The sequence below is a fragment of the Pseudophryne corroboree genome, chromosome 11, assembly GCF_028390025.1.
Source record: "Pseudophryne corroboree isolate aPseCor3 chromosome 11, aPseCor3.hap2, whole genome shotgun sequence".
Classification (NCBI taxonomy): Eukaryota; Metazoa; Chordata; class Amphibia; order Anura; family Myobatrachidae; genus Pseudophryne; species Pseudophryne corroboree.
In genome coordinates this window covers 287,043,276-287,063,229 of record NC_086454.1, presented here as the reverse complement: position 1 = coordinate 287,063,229, position 19,954 = coordinate 287,043,276, and the positions used below count along the sequence as shown (strand labels likewise).

Genomic DNA, 19,954 nt, shown 5'->3' with positions numbered 1-19,954 from the left:
GTACTTCTCCATCTCTCTTCTCTGTACTTCTCCATCTCTCTTCTCTGTACTTCTCCATCTCTCTTCTCTGTACTTCTCCATCTCTCTCTCTTCTCTGTACCCCATCTCTCTCTCTTCTCTGTACTTCTCCATCTCTCTCTCTTCTCTGTACTTCTCCATCTCTCTCTCTTCTCTGTACTTCTCCATCTCTCTCTTCTCTGTACTCCTCCATCTCTCTCTTCTCTGTACTCCTCCATCTCTCTCTTCTCTGTACTACTCCATCTCTCTCTCTTCTCTGTACTTCTCCATCTCTCTCTCTTCTCTGTACTTCTCCATCTCTCTTCTCTGTACTTCTCCATCTCTCTTCTCTGTACTTCTCCATCTCTCTTCTCTGTACTTCTCCATCTCTCTTCTCTGTACTTCTCCATCTCTCTTCTCTGTACTTCTCCATCTCTCTTCTCTGTACTTCTCCATCTCTCTTCTCTGTACTTCTCCATCTCTCTTCTCTGTACTTCTCCATCTCTCTTCTCTGTACTTCTCTATCTCTCTTCTCTGTACTTCTCCATCTCTCTTCTCTGTACTTCTCCATCTCTCTTCTCTGTACTTCTCCATCTCTCTTCTCTGTACTTCTCCATCTCTCTTCTCTGTACTTCTCCATCTCTCTCTTCTCTGTACTTCTCCATCTCTCTCTTCTCTGTACTTCTCCATCTCTCTCTTCTCTGTACTTCTCCATCTCTCTCTCCCCTGTACCTCTCCATCTCTCTCTCTTCTCTGCACTCCTCCATCTCTCTCTCTTCTCTGTACCTCTCCATCTCTCTCTCTCTTCTCTGTACTTCTCCATCTCTCTCTTCTCTGTACTTCTCCATCTCTCTCTTCTCTGTACTTCTCCATCTCTCTCTTCTCTGTACTTCTCCATCTCTCTCTCTTCTCTGTACTTCTCCATCTCTCTCTCTTCTCTGTACTTCTCCATCTCTCTCTCTTCTCTGTACTTCTCCATCTCTCTCTCTTCTCTGTACTTCTCCATCTCTCTCTCTTCTCTGTACTTCTCCATCTCTCTCTCTTCTCTGTACTTCTCCATCTCTCTCTCTTCTCTGTACTTCTCCATCTCTCTCTCTTCTCTGTACTTCTCCATCTCTCTCTTCTCTGTACTTCTCCATCTCTCTCTTCTCTGTACTCCTCCATCTCTCTCTTCTCTGTACTCCTCCATCTCTCTCTTCTCTGTACCCCTCCATTTCTCTCATCTCTGTCGCCCTCCATCTCTCTCTTCTCTGTAATTCTCCATCTCTCTCTTCTCTGTACCCCTCCATCTCTCTCTTCTCTGTACCCCTCCATCTCTCTCTCTTCTCTGTACCCCTCCATCTCTCTCTTCTCTGTACCCCTCCATCTCTCTCTTTTCTCTGTACCCCTCCAGCTCTCTCTCATCTCTGTACCACCCCATCTCTCTCTCTCATCTATGTACCCTTCACCTTCATCTTTCCCTCTCATCTCTGTACTCCTCCATCTCTTTTATTTCTGTACCACACCATCTCTGTACCCATCCTCCACGTCTGTCTCATCTCTGTTAACTTCCAGCTGTCCCTATAGCTGTCCTCCTCCTGTCTCTCTCTCCCCCCCCCCCTCATTTGTTCCCCAAACCCTTCATTTCTCTCATCTGCATTTCCCCAATTTATCTGTCTCTCATCTCTGCTGCCGCTACCCAAAAATCAGACAAAAAAGTACAATAGTGCACTGCTGCGCTAAGTGAGTGTCTGCGTTCCACAGGATATAAAGTTTTAAAAAACTGTGAATTTTTGCCCGACTCTTGCGGTTTCTTCGGTGATCAAATCAGAATATACCATACACATAAAATAAAAAATGCACCCTATAATTCTATGTACACACAGGCTTGCCATAATATCCCTTTAAGCCAGGACACACATAAATTACATGGCTTCTGTGTTAGATTAAAACCAGATGAAATGCAGGCTTGAATTTAGCCAGCCACAGAATGTGTCATTCATGCTGTAGTTGTCCTGGATTATAGGGCTTTTATGGCCGAGTTTGTGTATACACCACCTAGGTGATAAAGTTAGCAATAACTGTATAATGAAAAAAGAAAACCGCTCCTCCAATTTATTCAATTGTTATAGATCCAATTAATGAGTCCCAAAAAGTAAAATAAATAAAAATGATATTAAATTATTCTAATCGCATGATGGCAAAGTTCATGAGAAAACACAAGACTAAAAATTGTATATAGATAAATTAAACCACAACATTTAATCAAAACTAAATAAACAGTATAAGATGTATCACGCTTGGAGAAACAGCAGCAGATAATAAAATTGTCACTCAAACTAACAAGTGGTTATATCGCTGTTGGAATATGGAAATCAAGATTGAAGCACAATAGTTCAACAGTAAAAAAAAAAAAATCTCCTAAGTAGTGGTAACAAGTACAGGGTATAATGATGCTACAGTCAATTCAGAACAGCTCAAACTACACAGTGTTGGTGTAAATAGCGTGAATAAGTATTATGCAACTAAAGACATCATTAGGGTCTTGGTGAATATACTTGTGGTACTGCAGCTGGTACAGTGTAATTTCGGGATTCATACTCCTTTTAGATCCATGGTGTGTGGCCAATTCACCTCTTTAGTAGAATGACCAAAAGCAGTCCAGTCCCAAAGAAGCACAGTAGCTGAGAAACTGTCCACCAGCGTTTGCAAGAGCAGTATTTGAAGCTAGCAAGGTGTCAGTCTGGATTGCAGTTAATCCTCCGTGCTGTTCCCCCTTGGACATCAGATCAATATTCCTTTTGATCAAGTGCACAGTATATGTTGGAGATAAACACTTCTGTAGTTTCCATTCGACCCCATACAGGATAACCGTACAGATAGTATGGGAGGGAAGGAATATCAACAGTGCTCAATATCTACACACAAAAAATAAACAATAATCCAATAGACTGAGATTCAATTTCAACAAGATCTCTCCAGATAAATAGTCTTCAGAATTGTAATATAATTATATTGATGTAATTTCTCTAAATTGGATAAGTAGCTCAATCTTCAGATATTATTTCATTTAAAAATCCAAATTATTTCACTAGAACGCAGTGCCTGTGTGCCAGAATTTGTATATTATGTGCTTCCCTGTTGGTAGCAGTCTGCATGCAGCCACGAGTATATACTGTATGGCAGAGTATGTTTAAACGGGTCCTGTACTCCAGGTCGACAACAAAAAGGTCGACACACCTTAGGTCGACACACCTTAGGTCGCCATGGACAAAATGTCGACATGGAAAAGGTCGACATGGGTTTTTTATGTTTTGGTTTGTTTTTTTGGTGTCGTTTTCTTCGTAGAGTGACCGGGAACCCCAATTAGTGCACCGCGTCCCCTCGCATGGCTCGCTTCGCTCGGCACAGATTACCGTTCCAGTCTTAGTCCATGTGGATCGTTGAGTATGAAAAGGTTCCAAAAAAGAAAAAAAAAGTGAAAAACTCATGTCGACCTTTTTTCATGTCGACCTTGTTCCTGTCGACATTTTGTCCATGTCGACCTAAGGTGTGTCGACCAATTGGCGGCGACCTAAGGTGTGTCAACCTTTTTGTTGTCGACCTGGAGTCCGGATACCGTTTAAACAATTTACTGCAGATTTAATGCAGAAAAAAATCATATGCATACATCTAAAACAAAAGAATCATGCTTATCTATATATTTTTTTAATAATATATTATTGGGCAGCACGGATGGTGTAATGGTTAGCATTACTGCCTCACAGCACTGAGGTCATGGGTTTCGATTCCCACGGCGGCCATAACTGTGTGGAGTTTGTATATTCTCCCCGTACTTGCGTGGCTTTCCTCTGGGTACTTCGGTTTCCTACCACACTCCAAAAATATACTGGTAGGTTAATTGGCTCCCAATAAAATTAACCCTAGCATGTGTGTGTGTGTGTGTGTGTGTGTGTGTGTGTGTGTACATGTGTGTACATGTGGAAGGGGATATATAGTAGATTGTAAGATGATGTGAATGGGCAAATATTCTCTGTAAAGCGCTGCGGAAATATGTGTGCGCTACATAAATAACTGGTAATTATAATAATGAATTTAGGAGAAAAATGCAAAACAATGTACAAGCATTTTATAATCTTATTTTTAATGTTTAAAAAAAATAATAATAATAAATCAACAATAACTATATTTGTAGTCAGTCAGTTATTTTGACCTAGTAAAAATATGTGGTTGGGGTATGGTGGTGGTCACGGGTTGGGTACGAAAGCAGAATCCTGACAGATCGTGTTAAATGTGTTTTTTTTTTTTTCCCTACCCCTAATCCTAACCTCCCCGTCCAACAGCCTAGCTCTTACTGGGTACCCAATCAAGGTCTAACCCTAACCACACACCCAAGCAGCCTAACCTTAACCCTCCCCGGCAGCCTAACCCTAATGTCCCCCCCCCACCCCGCAGCTTATCCCTAACCCATCCCCTAGTGCATATCCCTAACCCCAGTATTTACCTTCGGGATCTGTCGGTATTCTGACTGTCAGTTTTCCGGCTGTCAGGATCCCGACTGCATCCCATTTTTACTGCCCTGATAAGCCTACATCAATTGTCTTGTCAACTGCCTTATCAGCCGGCCTAAACTGAATTCAGTATAGACCTGCTTTAATAACAATCCAGTTGGTCTACCGCCATTCCTTTTGTACCTGTCACTATTGATTGGGAACAGGTCATTCTAAAGGTACAACATTTACAGTATAGGAGTCTGGTAAATGACTTAGTTACAGTATGATTGATGTCAAATCTTTATCATCTCATAGTATGATGTGTGTTGCACTGCACATTGGTGTCATGTTACAGGTTAACACCATGCCCTATTTTGGAAAGGTTCTTTTTTTTGCACTTGTAAATTAAAAAAAAAAGCTATTTTATGGTTTTCAGAAATAATTGGAACATGAGGGTTTTTTTGGTATTTTGTTTTTTCTACACTGCTCTAGTTTACCTTATTTAATGTTGGTGCCATTGACCCAGCTGTACCTCCTGCCAAGCATTGCTCAGCAGCTTGGCAGAGACATCCCGTTCGTCCACTCAGGTTTTTCGTCACTAACTACCAGTTTCCAGTGTGGCCTGCCGCCTGCTGTTAACCTCATGACTCTTTGGTTTGCTTTGTACCTCTGTTCACTTGCTTTCTGCTTTCGTGGTCCTGCTGGGGAGGTGTCCACACAGCCTGCACGGTCTTCTCTCTTCAACACCTCTGCATCTTCAGCACTTCAAAACTTTTCTTCTTCTGCCGTCCAGTCCTTTCTAACACCGCTACCTATCCAGCAGACTTTGAGAGACCCTTCAAATTCAGCAGGTATGAAGCTTTATTTTAAGATAATGGTGAGTTGGAAGACGCAGCTGAAAGTGCTCTGTTTGGGAGGACCTTGTCTTGGGTTCTAAACCTGTCACAGAGGTTATGGCCTTATGAGCGGTGTCTGCTTCATGTCTTGGCTTTGTATGCATGAGCTCTAATCCTGTGTCCATACTCAATCTTCACTACTTCCTATCACCTGGCATGAGCTATTCACTACATATTCACTCAAGACAAGGTCATTCTTCACCTGTCCAATTCTTCATTAATTCCAGCCAGGGACCGGTGTGTCCTGAATTAATCTATCCTGCAAAAATTAACAATCTGCATGGCCATACTGTCTCTTAAAGAACGATTACCGTCCCATGCGTGAACCGAGCTGGCAGTCACAGACCTCCAGCAACATGAGGTCTCTCCTGTAGACTGTAAAGATTCACACGCTACTGTCATAACAGAGCATTTGTGAAAGCCAACACTTTAATAACATATAAAGAAGTATAAAATGGCAAAGTGAGAGAGAGGGTAAAAATGGCATAATAAGGTAACTCTAAAGAGCCAGGGTATACTAGGTTATGAATATGTGCTATGGGATGGGAGCAGAGAGAAGAATAGAGAGTGGTGTGGGGGGAGAGCAGAGAGCCTAGAAGGTAAATAAAAGAATACAGAATATTGGAGAATAATGACCAGAGCAAAGAAGTCCAGAAGGAATAGAGAAATCATTGTAAGACCTAAACACAAGAGTTTGAGCATGTCTATTAGAGTGAACACCGTGAAATGTGTGCAGGATGGGTAGAGGAAACGTGAAAGGCCCAGATGACATTAAGGCAGAAAAGGAATTAGGGGGGGATTTATCAGACCTTCTATAGAGAAAAAGTGGAGATGTTGCCCATAGCAACCAGTTTGATTCTATTATTTAATAGAATGTCCTAGATAAATGACAGCTAGACCTGCATTGGTTGCTATTGGCAACACATCTACTTGTCCTCTTTAGAAGGTTTGATAAACTCCCCCCCCCCCCCCCCCCCCCCTTACTCACAAGAGGTTGCAAGAATGTAGAGGAGTGGGCAATCAGGCATATACAGGTGCACACACCGAAGAGCATGAGGACAAGAAGACCTCACAAAGATTGTTGAACTGTATACACGGGTGGTCATTCTGACCTGATCGCACACTGCCGTTCATCACAGTGATCAGGTCAGAAGTGCGCCAGCGCCGCAGTGCACTGGTGCATAGCTGACGGCTGTCATTGCCTAGCGATCGCCTCTGCCTGTCAATCAGGCAGAGGCAGTCGTTGGGCGGCACGGCGGTCTTTGGGCGGTGTTTTGTGGGCGCAGTCCGGCCAACGCAAGCGTGGCCAGACCGTGCAGGGGGCCGGCTGGAACCATTGCTTGATGTCACACGCAGCCGATGCAACCCGGGCTGCGACGAGTAGCTCCCGGCTAGCACGCAAAAGCTGCGCTGGCTGGGAGCTACTCCTGAGGTGCAAAAGCATCGCCGCTGTGCGATGCCTTTGTACTTCTGTGGGAAGGGGGGAACTGACATGCGGGGCGGACTAGCCCTGTGCTGTGCATTACCCCGCATCTCAGTGTGCCTGATGGTAGCCCTGCTAAATTTGGCAGGGCTACGATCAGGTCTGAATTAGGCCCACAATGAGGAGAAAGCTTGATGGTATCAATCCGCATTGCATGCAAAAGGGAACAGAGAAGAGATGCGTCTGAGCAGAAGTAGAAGGGGATAGAAAAGGAGGTAGCGTAGAGATGCAGTAGAACTGCGGAGGACACAAATTTGCATGTGCTTCAAATATTGGTCCTGCCATGGAGCGGAAACAGACCCCATATTATGTAGCCATAGCTGTCATTTCTGTGTGCACCTGGAGCAAACGAGGTCCGAGTTTGTGTGACGTACAGCTCTTGTTTGTGTTACAGAACAGAATGCATGAATCGCTCAAACTGTTTGACTCCATCTGTAACAACAAGTGGTTCATTGACACTTCCATCATCCTGTTCCTGAATAAGAAAGATATCTTCCAGGAAAAAATCAGAAAGTCTGCACTCACTATCTGCTTTCCGGAATACACAGGTACACATGCAACCACAGGACTGTCAGTGGTACCTATCAACATACATCAAATGAATCACTTTGACGGCTGTGCAACATCTGATTGTCACTCCCTTTAAAGCCAACAAACCTGTAGAGAAGAGGTATTACCTCTCATACGTAACGTATACCTAAAGTGTCCTGGTCTGCTACACACAGTAGGCAGACCTTTGCTTGGTCTTAACCAATAGTCATGATGTATCTCTGGTTACAGAGGAAAAGGCGAGGCGCAGATGGTGTCGTATATCTTAAATTTACCTTCATTAAAGCTGATGTAGTCCAGTGTTGTAATGATAAAAAGCATGATATGATTGACAGTCAGCACTGGCAAACCCCTTGCAGACTGTCTAAGATTGGGTAGACAAGTTAGTTCCTGTGTTAGCATTGGGAACCACTATAGTGCCCTTATCACAGGGGAGCTAGACAGTAAATAGAGAGAAACAAACAATATTACACTAAAGGTACAATGGTACCGTAGCACAATGTCTACGCTATTATGCAGAGAGCCCATCTGTAGTCACCGGGGTCTTTGGTGATGGTTCCAGCTAGGGTATAATGTCCGTTATAGCAAAGTTTTTCAATAAACGTGTACATCCTTTTTATTTCTAAAAAAAACAAAACATAAAATATACAGTAAAACAACCATTGAATAATGAAGTAAATAATCAAATGAAGAGGGACAGAATAGAGATAAATGGTGTGGAAACAAGTGACGTTTTGCATGGTAGCAAAATGCGTAAAAAAAGTTATAGAGCAATATAGACGTTACTTTTCCAAGTGCAGCAGATCCCCATACAATACACCATACAGTCCATTTCTTATATTACATAAATAAGCTTTCTCTGACCCATGCACTATTAATATTTTTTTAGATGTGTAATAATGTACAGTACAGATGTGTCCTCATACATCTGACCTCAATACCACGCAGCTCGAAATTCCAGGTCCATTTGCAACTCTGCTAGCTTTAGGCATCTTTTTTGGCGAAAAATGCTACTAGGTCGCAACATGATGTGACTAGGATGCATCAAAGGAGACTGTGCTGATTAATTTGATATGTGACAGTTGTTTTTCTGTGCAACTGAGTCTGTATATGAAGCACAACATAACTTGGCATGGAAAAAGCTGCTGCATTGTAGCACTTCGTATACAGATGCAGAGACCATCACACTCCGATGTACAAGTGTCACATATCAAATTAATTGGCACAGACTGGTGCGTCCTAGTGGCATTGCTTTTTCAGCACAAAAAGAAGTTCAGCGCTATCAGCGTCTCAAGTAACCCTGTAGGCCGAGAAGGGCTGTTTGGCGTGACTGCAGCAAGGATGTATGAGGACACACCTGTACATCATACTTGAATCAGTAGACTGTATGCTTATGAATATTGGTTCCATCCATAAAAGTCATGCCTGCATTGTGTGTAAGCTGCATGTGTCTCCGTAAGCTATGCACAGCTCATAAAAGAGAATTTAAACACAACACTTGACCAAATAAGGGCCATTTACGAACTCCATAAAATGAGCATCCACACTGCTGCTTTGTTCCGTGTGTGATCATCTGTCTGCCTAGAGCATTTCAAGATTCTCACCTTCTTCAGTTTTGTATCTGTCTTCATTATATGAATCATCATCCAACTTTCCACGTTTATCAACCCACCATGCGCATTTTCAGGCATAAAAGAGTGAACGGTCTCTTCAAAGTCTAACTTACTAACTCCTTATGGCCACCCCTTATGTTAATTCAAACTTTAGTTAATTTGCCAAGAATGCTTCTTTTTCTTGTTAAATGTAGACATTATAAATGGATTACTTTTATCTAATAGAAAGTATTTACATTGGTCAAAGTGCGCCTGGAATTGACTTTTTTTTGCAAAAGTGTGACTGTAAAGTGCAGAATCCTATTAAAGGATGAGCTCTTTCTTTCTGGAACCTCTGAGGTTATGGAAAATAAGAATTTACTCACCCAGCATCCACTACGGACTACGAGAAATAGAATTACCGGTGAGTAAATTCTTATTTTCTCTGACGTCCTAGTGGATGCTGGGAACTCCGTAAGGACCATGGGGATTATACCAAAGCTCCCAAACGGGCGGGAGAGTGCGGATGACTCTGCAGCACCAAATGAGCAAAGGCAATGTCCTCCTCAGCCAGGGTATCAAACTTGTAGAACTTAGCAAATGTGTTTGAACCCAACCAAGTAGCAGCTCGGCAAAGCTGTAAAGCCGAGACCCCTCGGGCAGCCGCCCAAGAAGAGCCCACCTTCCTTGTGGAATGGGCTTTTACTGATTTAGGATGCGGTAACCCTGCCGCAGAATGAGCTTGCTGAATCGTGTTACAGACCTAGCGCGCAATAGTTTGCTTTGAAGCCGGAGCACCCAGTTTGTTGGGTGCATGCAGGATAAACAGCGAGTCAGTTTTCCTGACTCCAGCCGTTCTGGCTACATAGATTTTCAAAGCCCTGACTACGTCCAGCAACTTGGAAGCCTCCAAGTCCCGAGTAGCCGCAGGCACCACAATAGGTTGGTTCAAATGAAACGCTGATACCACCTTTGGGAGAAATTTGGGACGAGTCCTCAATTCTGCCCTGTCCATATGGAAGATCAGATACGGGCTTTTACATGACAAAGCTGCCAATTCTGACACACGCCTAGCTGAAGCCAAGGCCAACAGCATGACCACCTTCCACGTGAGATACTTTAGCTCCACGGTCTTAAGTGGCTCAAACCAGTGTGATTTCAGGAAATCCAACACAACGTTAAGATCCCAAGGTGCCACTGGAGGCACAAAAGGGGGCTGAATATGCAGCACTTCCTTAACAAACGTCTGAACTTCAGGCAGTGAAGCCAGTTCTTTTTGAAAGAAAATAGATAGGGCCGAAATCTGGACCTTTTATGGATCCTAATTTTAGGCCCATAGTCACTCCTGACTGTAGGAAGTGCAGGAATCAACCCAGCTGGAATTCCTCTGTAGGGGCCTTCCTGGCCTCACACCAAGCAACATATTTTCGCCATATACGGTGATAATGTTTTGCCGTCACGTCTTTCCTAGCCTTTATCAGCGTAGGAATAACTTTATCCGGAATGCCCTTTTCCGCTAGGATCCGGCGTTCAACCGCCATGCCGTCAAACGCAGCCGTGGTAAGTCTTGGAACAGACAGGGCCCCTGCTGTAACAGGTCCTGTCTGAGAGGCAGAGGCCATGGGTCCTCTGAGATCATTTCTTGTAGTTCTGGGTACCAAGTTCTTCTTGGCCAATCCGGAACGATGAGTATAGTTCTTACTCCTCTCTTTCTTACTATCCTCAGTACCTTGGGTATGAGAGGAAGAGGAGGGAACACATAAACCGACTGGTACACCCACGGTGTCACTAGTGCGTCCACAGCTATCGCCTGAGGGTCCCGTGACCGGGCGCAATATTTTTTTAGCTTTTTGTTGAGGCGGGACGCCATCATGTCCACCTGTGGCAGTTCCCAACGATTTACAATCTGTGTGAAGACTTCTTGATGAAGTCCCCACTCTCCCGGGTGGAGGTCGTGCCTGCTGAGGAAGTCTGCTTCCCAGTTGTCCACTCCCGGAATGAACACTGCTGACAGTGCTAGCACGTGATTCTCCGCCCATCGAAGAATCCTTGTGGCTTCTGCCATTGCCATCCTGCTTCTTGTGCCGCCCTGGCGGTTTACATGGGCGACCGCCGTGATGTTGTCTGACTGAGCACTCTGCAGCCACCACAGCAGAGACACCCTGGCCCTTGGGGACAGGGTGATCAACCGATGCATCTGAAGATGCGATCCGGACCATTTGTACAACAGATCCCACTGAAAGATCCTTGCATGGAACCTGCCGAAGGGAATTGCTTCGTAAGAAGCCACCATCTTTCCCAGGACTCGCGTGCAGTGATGCACCGACACCTGTTTTGGTTTCAGGAGGTCCCTGACCAGAGATGACAATTCCTGGGCCTTCTCCTCCGGGAGAAACACCTTTTTCTGTTCTGTGTCCAGAATCATTCCCAGGAAAAGCAGACGCGTCGTAAGGATCAGCTGCGACTTTGGGATATTCAGAATCCAGCCGTGCTGTTGCAACACTTCCTGAGAGAGTGCTACGCTGACCAACAACTGCTCTTTGGACCTCACCTTTATGAGGAGATCGTCCAAGTACGGGATAATTATAACTCCCTTTCTTCGAAGGAGTATCATCATTTCGGCCATTACCTTGGTAAATATTCTCGGAGCCGTGGAGAGACCAAACGGCAACGTTTGGAATTGGTAATGACAGTCCTGTACCAAAAAATCTGAGGTACTCCTGGTGAGGTGGGTAAATGGGGACATGCAAGTAAGCATCCTTGATGTCCAGCGACACCATAAAATCCCCCTCTTCCAGGCTTGCAATAACCGCCCTTAGCGATTCCATTTTGAACTTGAACTTCCTTATATAAGTGTTCAAGGATTTTAAATTCAGGATGGGTCTCAACGAACCGTCCGGTTTCGGTACCACAAATATTGTGGAATAGTAACCCCTGCCCTGTTGAAGGAGGGGGACCTTGATTATCACCTGCTGGAGGTACAGCTTGTGAATTGCCGCCAGTACTACCTCTTCCCTGGGAGCAGCTGGCAAGGCTGATTTGAGGTAACGGCGAGGGGGAGTCGCCTCGAACTCCAGCTTGTATCCCTGAGATACTATTTGTACAACCCATAGATCCACTTGTGAGCGCACCCACTGGTTGCTGAAGTTTCGGAGACGCGCCCCCACCGCACCTGGCTCCACCTGTGGAGCCCCAACGTCATGCGGTGGACTTAGTGGAAGCAGGGGAGGATTTTTGTTCCTGGGAACTGGCTGCCTGGTGCAGCTTCCTTCCTCTACCCTTGCCTCTGGCCAGAAAGGATGCTCCTCTGACCCGCTTGCCTTTCTGAGGCCGAAAGGACTGCATTTGATAATACGGTGCTTTCTTAGGCTGTGAGGGAACCTGAGGCAAAAAAGTCGACTTCCCAGCAGCTGCTGTGGATACGAGGTCCGAGAGACCGTCCCCAAATAGTTCCTCACCCTTATAAGGCAAAACCTCCATGTGTTTTTTAAAATCTGCATCACCTGTCCACTGCCGAGTCCATAATACTCTCCTGGCAGAAATGGACATTGCATTAATTCTAGATGCCAGCAGGCAAATGTCCCTCTGTGCATCCCGCATATATAAGACGACGTCTTTTATATGTTCAATGGTTAGCAAAATAGTATCCCTGTCGAGGGAATCAATGTTGTCTGACAGGGTATCAGTTCATGCTGCTGCAGCACTACACATCCAGGCTGAAGCAATAGCAGGTCTCAGTAGAGTACCAGAGTGTGTATACACAGACTTCAGGATAGCTTCCTGCTTTCTATCCGCAGGATCCTTTAGGGCGGCCGTATCCTGAGACGGCAGTGCCACCCTTTTAGATAAGCGTGTTAGCGCCTTGTCCACCCTAGGGGATGTTTCCCAACGTAACCTATCCGTTGGCGGGAAAGGGTACGCCATCAGTAACCTCTTAGAAATCACTAGTTTCTTATCAGGGGAACTCCACGCTTCTTCACACAAATCATTTAATTCATCAGATGGGGGAAAAGTCACTGGCTGCTTTTGCTCCCCAAACATAATACCCCTTTTGGTGGTAACCGGGTTAATATCAGAAATGTGCAATACATCTTTCATTGCAGTAATCATGCATCGGATGGCTTTTGTAGACTGTACATTTGTCTCATCCTCATCCACACTGGAGTTAGACTCCGTGTCGACATCTGTGTCTACCATCAAAACTAGCGGGCGTTTATGAGCCCCTGACGGCTTCTGAGTCGCCTGGGCAGACGCGGGCTGAGACCCCGGCTGTCCCAAGGCTGCTGCGTCATCAAACCTTTTATGTAAGGAGTTGACACTGTCGGTTAAGACCTTCCGCATATCCATCCAATCAGGTGTCGGCCCCGTCGGGGGCGACACCACATATACCTGCCCCGCCTCCACGTAACCCTCCTCATCAAACATGTCGACACAGCCGTACCGACACACCGCACACACACAGGGAATGCTCAGACTGAGGACAGGACCCCACAAAGTCCTTTGGGGAGACAGAGAGAGAGTATGCCAGCACACACCACAGCGCTATATAACACAGGGATTTACTCTGCTAATAAGTGATTTTCCCAATAGCTGCTTGTTTTTATCGATTTGCGCCTAAATTTATGTGCCCCCCCTCTCTTTTTAACCCGTCTTGTACCTGGATACTGCAGGGGAGAGCCTGGGGAGCGTGCTTCCAGCGGAGCTGTGAAGGGAAAATGACGCTGGTGTGCTGAGGAAGAAGGCCCGGGCCCCCTCAGCGGCGGGCTTCTGTCCCGCATTTTCTTTAACTTAATGGCGGGGTTTTTTACACATATACAGTTAGCTGACTGTATTATGTGTATATTTAGCCAAAAGGTAAGATCATTGCTGCCCAGGGCGCCCCCCCCCCCCCCCCCCCCCCCAGCGCCCTGCACCCTGCACCCTACAGTGACCGGAGTGTGTGGTGTGCTGTGGGAGCAATGGCGCACAGCTGCAGTGCTGTGCGCTACCTTAATGAAGACCGGAGTCTTCTGCCGCCGATTTCATCTCCTCCTTCTGTCTTCTGGCTCTGCAAGGGGGACGGCGGCGTGGCTCCGGGAACGGACGATCGAGGTCAGGCCCTGTGTTTGAACCCTCTGGAGCTAATGGTGTCCAGTAGCCTAAGAAGCACAAGCTAGCTGCACGCAGGTAGGTTTGCTTCTCTCCCCTCAGTCCCACGTAGCAGTGAGTCTGTTGCCAGCAGATCTCACTGAAAATATAAAACCTAACAAATACTTTCTTTCTAGCAAGCTCAGGAGAGCCCACTAGGAGCACCCAGCTCTGGCCGGGCACAGATTCTAACTGAGGTCTGGAGGAGGGGCATAGAGGGAGGAGCCAGTGCACACCAGATAGTTCCTAATCTTTCTTTTAGAGTGCCCAGTCTCCTGCGGAGCCCGTCTATTCCCCATGGTCCTTACGGAGTTCCCAGCATCCACTAGGACGTCAGAGAAAAATAAATTCCTTGTGTGTAGCGAGGCTGTGTGACCTCCCGCCATGCTGGCAACTCCCCTTTTAAGTGTAGATTCTTTACCACTTTACCTATTTTAAATAAAATCATCTTGCAAAACAATCTCTTTTTTTTTTGTATTTTTGTGTAATAAGTAGGTGAACTGAAGCTCCTAATTCCTACTCATCAAAGGAAAAATCCATCCAACTTCATCCTTTGGTGAAAATTTGACCGCCCTAGAGTCACTTCGGCCTTGACCCTCAAACCCATGAGCTTACAAGTAAAACTAGGTGTACTTTTGGAATAGCAGGCACATGATGTCCCATAAAAGGCATCTAGGGGTCTATTCATGAAGCAGTGAAAAGAGTGGAGAAGTGAGCCAGTGTAAAAGTTTGCCCATGGCAACCAATGGGCATTGAAGTAACATAGTAACATAGTATTTGAGGTTGAATAGAGGCAAATTGCCCATAGTGTTCAACCTGCTTTAAGTTGTGATGATTCTACATACTTGCTAAATAATTTTTTATGACTAGTTAGCTACTATAACTCATGTTACCCCCGGATTAACCACGTTGATATTTTAAGTATTATAACCTTGGATAGCTTTTTCATTCAGAAATGTATCCATTCCTTTTTTAAATCCAATTACAGAGTCCGCCATTACCACCTTCCCTAGCAGGGAATTCCACATCCTGATTGCCCTAACAGTGAAGAACCCTTTCCTCTGTTGCGTTCAGAACTTTCTCTCCTCCAGTCGCAGCGAGTGCCCACGTGTCCTAAACTGTGTTCTTTTAATAAATAATTCCTCTGATAACTCTTTGTGATGTCCCTTTACATATTTGAAGATATTAATACAGGTTGAGTATCCCTTATCCAAAATGCTTGGGACCAGAGGTATTTTGGATATTGGATTTTTCCGTATTTTGGAATAATTGCATACCATAATGAGATATCATGGTGATGGGACCTAAATCTAAGCACAGAATGCATTTATGTTTTATATACACCTTATACACACAGCCTGAAGGTAATTTTAGCCAATATTTTTAATAACTTTGTGCATTAAACAAAGTGTGTCTACATTCACACAATTCATTTATGTTTCATATACACCTTATACACACAGCCTGAAGGTCATTTAATACAATATTTTTAATAACTTTGTGTATTAAACAAAGTTTGTGTACATTGAGCCATCAAAAAACAAAGGCTTCACTATCTCACACTCACTCAAAAAAGTCCGTATTTCGGAATATTCCGTATTTCGGAATATTTGGATATGGGATACTCAACCTGTAATATCTCCTCTTTGGCGCCTTTTTTCCAGTGTATACATATTCAGCCTAGTAAGTCTTTCCTTATAGTCCAGTCCTTCTAGGCCTTTAATCAATTTAGTAGCTCGCCTTTGAACACTTTCAAGTTCACTTATGTCTTTTTTTATACAATGGTGCCCAAAACTGAACACAATATTCCAGGTGCGGACGTACCAATGCCTTATACAGCGGCAAGATTACATCCGAGTCCCTTGTCTCAATTCCCCTTTTTATGCACGCTAGCACCTTACTTGCCTTATTTACTGCGTTTTGACATTGTGTACGGTTATTAAGCCTATTATCAATAAATACCCCAAAATCTTTTTCCAACTCTGTTTCCCCTAGGCGTTCCCCATTTAATATGTAGGATGCAAGTTTTTTAGTCCCAAAATGCATAACCTTGCATTTGTCTGTATTGAACCTCATTTTCCATTTAGACGCCCAGAGTTCAAGTTTAGATAGATCATTCTGCAAGGACTCCACATCCAATTCTGAATTAATTACCTTACACAGTTTAGTATCATCTGCAACGATTGACACTGTACTTTCCAGGCCTATTTCTAGGTCATTGATAAATATGTTGAACAGTAGTGGTCCGAGTACGCTGACTACTGGGGACCAGGTTGAGGACTTCCCGTTGACCACTACTCGCTGTACCCTGTTATCCAACCAGCTGCTTATCCATGTGCAAATAGTTTTTCCTAGGCCAAGCTCCTTTAATTTGATCATCAGTCTCCTGTGAAGAACTGTATCAAAGGCTGATGCAAAATCTAGGAAGACCACATCCACTGCTTTTCCTTGATCAAGATTATTGCTCACTTCCTCGTAGAAGCTACATTTATCAAGTGTATTCTATAAAATTATATGTAGCCGCTGATTAGTTGCCATGGGCAACGTCTCCACTGGCTCACTTCTCCACTCTTTTCACTGCTTCATGAATAGACCCCTTAGACTGTGGGTTTAATTGTTCGTAAATGAGCCTTGATGGTATGTCATTCACGTGTGGACACTGCATGAAAAGCATTACGAAATCCCCAAAGTGTTTAATTTGGGAAGTGGAAAATCTTCAGATACATCACACTTTTACATACTGGCAAGAATACACTTTTATATCTAAAGACACACCTTCATATAAGAAAGTATCAGCATCCAAGTATCAATGTATTTTCTGTTTAACTGTTCGTTCCTTATACGTTATCCCGGATGGCTTATAATAAAACCTATGTATGATCAAACCTGCTGTTCTCTCCGCTTCTCCTTTCTTGCAGGTCCCAACTCATTTACTGAGGGTGTAGCCCATGTCCAACACCAGTATGAGAGCCGGAACAAGTCTCCTAACACAGAGATATACACTCACATCACCTGTGCTACTGATACCAACAATATCCAATTTGTGTTTGATGCTGTGACAGATGTCATCATTGCCAATAACCTGCGTGGCTGTGGCTTATACTGACCATCTGGCTGTATGACATGTCCTCCCAGTGCCCATGAGTTTGGAGGGAAAATGGAAAGTTTTTGTACCTCTACCAAAGCAAAAATTTTGGACACCTCCAATAGCACACTGGTCGGCTCATGGTGCCATAATGAATGTAAAGGGATGTACAAATATCTCTCAAATTTGCATATTCCTTTGTTGCCTCTAGTGTTTGCACAGTTGCTGCAGAGAACGTTGGTGGTCAGGGCTTGTCTGCAATATTTGTGTACCTCTTGTACAATGTTGTGTTCATGCTGCGTAGATGTGCCTTTCTCGTGTTCTAATTTCAAGGGTCTAGATTCATTTTATCTTGCAGTACTTAGTATTTAATAATTCTGCAGCTGTACTGACCTGTATTTATTAATTGGGAATGAAAAGAAGAGGGATAAACTGTTTATGTATTATATATTTGTGTCACCAGCAGTGCCAACACAATCTATGATATCTAACTTATTTTCAGATTATTCCCTTTCCTATTAAATTAAGTGCCAAATGGATGTGTTCGTAATTATTGGACTCTTGCACCAGTGAGCTCTGATCTGTGAATTTAGTGGTTCGTATCGATACCTACTCTTGTACAATTTGTCCCTGTGTGTACAGGTAGCAAAGACTGGAAAGTAGTATCCCAGTCTTTCTTCTCAAACATACCTGCCATTAAAGACCTAAATAATATATTTTTTTCCCTTTTGTTTTCAGTTGTGTTGCGTTTCATTGCACTGATGAAGTTCAACTAGGTTTATGTTAATAAACTTTTAAACCCTATAACACCAAGAGTTTGATTTGTGTCAAAATGCACGACCCTGTGGTGTTAAAACTACTGATTTCATGAAGGATGAATGTTATATGTAAATGTTGTTTTTGTGAAATGTATCAATTAAATATTTAACTTAGAAACACTAATATGCAAGTATGGACCGATTAAAATGTGTACATTCGTTTATTTTATTTTTTGGGGGGGAGGATTAATGTGTGATTTATTGTTTTTGTATATTTATTGTACCTATTCACAAACAGATAAATACATGTAACATTTTTATCTTATTTAACTTATATCAAAACGTAAACTAATTCTACATGTTATCTGAATATTTTTTTGATGTTTTCGTTTAATCTGAATATTTTGGCGCTGGTTGCATTGAATACTTGATAATACAGTAGTGGGGGAAAAAAGTGAAACCTAACAGTTTATATGGGATCGCGGCAGTCGAAATACAGATTCCGGGATCCCATTTGTGCAATGTATCAATTAAATATTTAACTTATAAACACTAAGTTGCAAGTATGGGCCAATTAAAATGTGTACATTCGTTTATTTTTTTTTGGGGGGGGGATTAATGTGTGACTTATTGTTTTTGTATATTTAATGTACCTATTCACAAACAGAGATAAATACATGTAACATTTTTATCTTATTTAACTTATATCAAAACGTAAACTAATTCTACATGTTATCTGAATATTTTTTTGATGTTTTCGTTTAATCTGAATATTTTGCCGCTGGTTGCATTGAATACTTGATAATACAGTATTGGGGGAAAAAAAGTGAAACCTAACCGTTTATATGGGATCCCGGCAGTCGAAATACAGATGCCGGAATCCCGACTGGGTTCACAATCTCGGCGCTGGCATCCCAACACCCGGGATCCCGAATGAGACAGTGCCGGGCCGCCAACGGTAAGCTGCAGTAGGTTAGGTTTATATTCCGGAGGGAGGGTCAGGGTTAGGCTGCTGAGAGGGCGGAGATAGGTTTTATTCACCACCGAGGGTGGTTAGGGATAGGTTGCAGGCGGGGTAGGGTTAAGTTTAGGCTGCAGGAATGGAGGGTTAGAGGGGCATTGGAGGAAGGTGACTATGCTTACCTTCCCCCTGTCATAATTCTCAAAATCGGAATGCTGTGGTCAGTATTCTGACCGCCAGCATTTAAAACCCAACCCGTTTATACATGAGTTATAGAAGAACTGCTACCCATTTCACCCACAAAACACAATTATTTGCAGATACAGATGGAGCCACGCTAATCTTGGCTCCATCTGTGACTCAAAGTGAATGGGAATGTCTGTGTGCGCTCGGCAGTGCATGGCTCCATCTGCTGTGGCTCCATCTGTGACTCAAAGTGAATGGGAATATCTCTGTGCACTCGGCAGTGCGTGGCTCCATCTGCGACTCAAAGTGAATGGGAATGTCTCTGTGCACTCGGCATTGTGTGGCTCCATCTGTGACTCAAAGTGAATGGGAATGTCTCTGTGCACTCGGCATTGTGTGGCTCCATCTGCTGTGGCTCCATCTGTGACTCAAAGTGAATGGGAATATCTCTGTGCGCTCGGCAGTGCGTGGCTCCATCTGCGACTCAAAGTTTGGTCTTCCCAAACATAGGCTATCACCACTTCAATCCATTTTAAATGCAGCTGCGAGGCTAATCTTCCTCGCCAGACGTTCTTCGTCTGCTGATCCGCTCTGTCAGTCCCTCCATTGGTTACCGGTATTCCACCGTGTCAAATATAAAATACTTTTACTTACATACAAGGCTATTACCCAAACTGCACCATCATACATCTCCTCACTCATCTCAAAATATCTCCCTACCAGACCCCTCCGCTCTGCACAACATCTGCGTCTCTCATCCACACGCATTACTTGTTCCCACTCAAAATTACAGGACTTTACCCGGGCTTCACCCACTCTGTGGAATGCCCTCCCATGCACAATAAGAC

General features: G+C 44.0%; 1 protein-coding gene across 2 annotated transcripts in view; it reads left to right on the top strand.

Moving 5' to 3' along the window:
• Nucleotides 1–19,954, top strand: part of GNAO1 (G protein subunit alpha o1) — a 370,314-nt gene that overhangs the window by 337,124 nt on the left and 13,236 nt on the right. The window contains exons 7-8 of one of the 2 annotated variants that reach the window (XM_063945414.1): nucleotides 7,243–7,396; nucleotides 17,035–18,167. The exons of the other annotated variant lie outside the window; for it this stretch is intronic. Of the exons in view, the coding sequence (XP_063801484.1) occupies nucleotides 7,243–7,396; nucleotides 17,035–17,222 (342 nt within the window). The 3' untranslated portion in view covers nucleotides 17,223–18,167. Of the gene's footprint in view, nucleotides 1–7,242; nucleotides 7,397–17,034; nucleotides 18,168–19,954 lie in introns of those variants that run through there. 2 annotated transcript variants of the gene reach the window in all.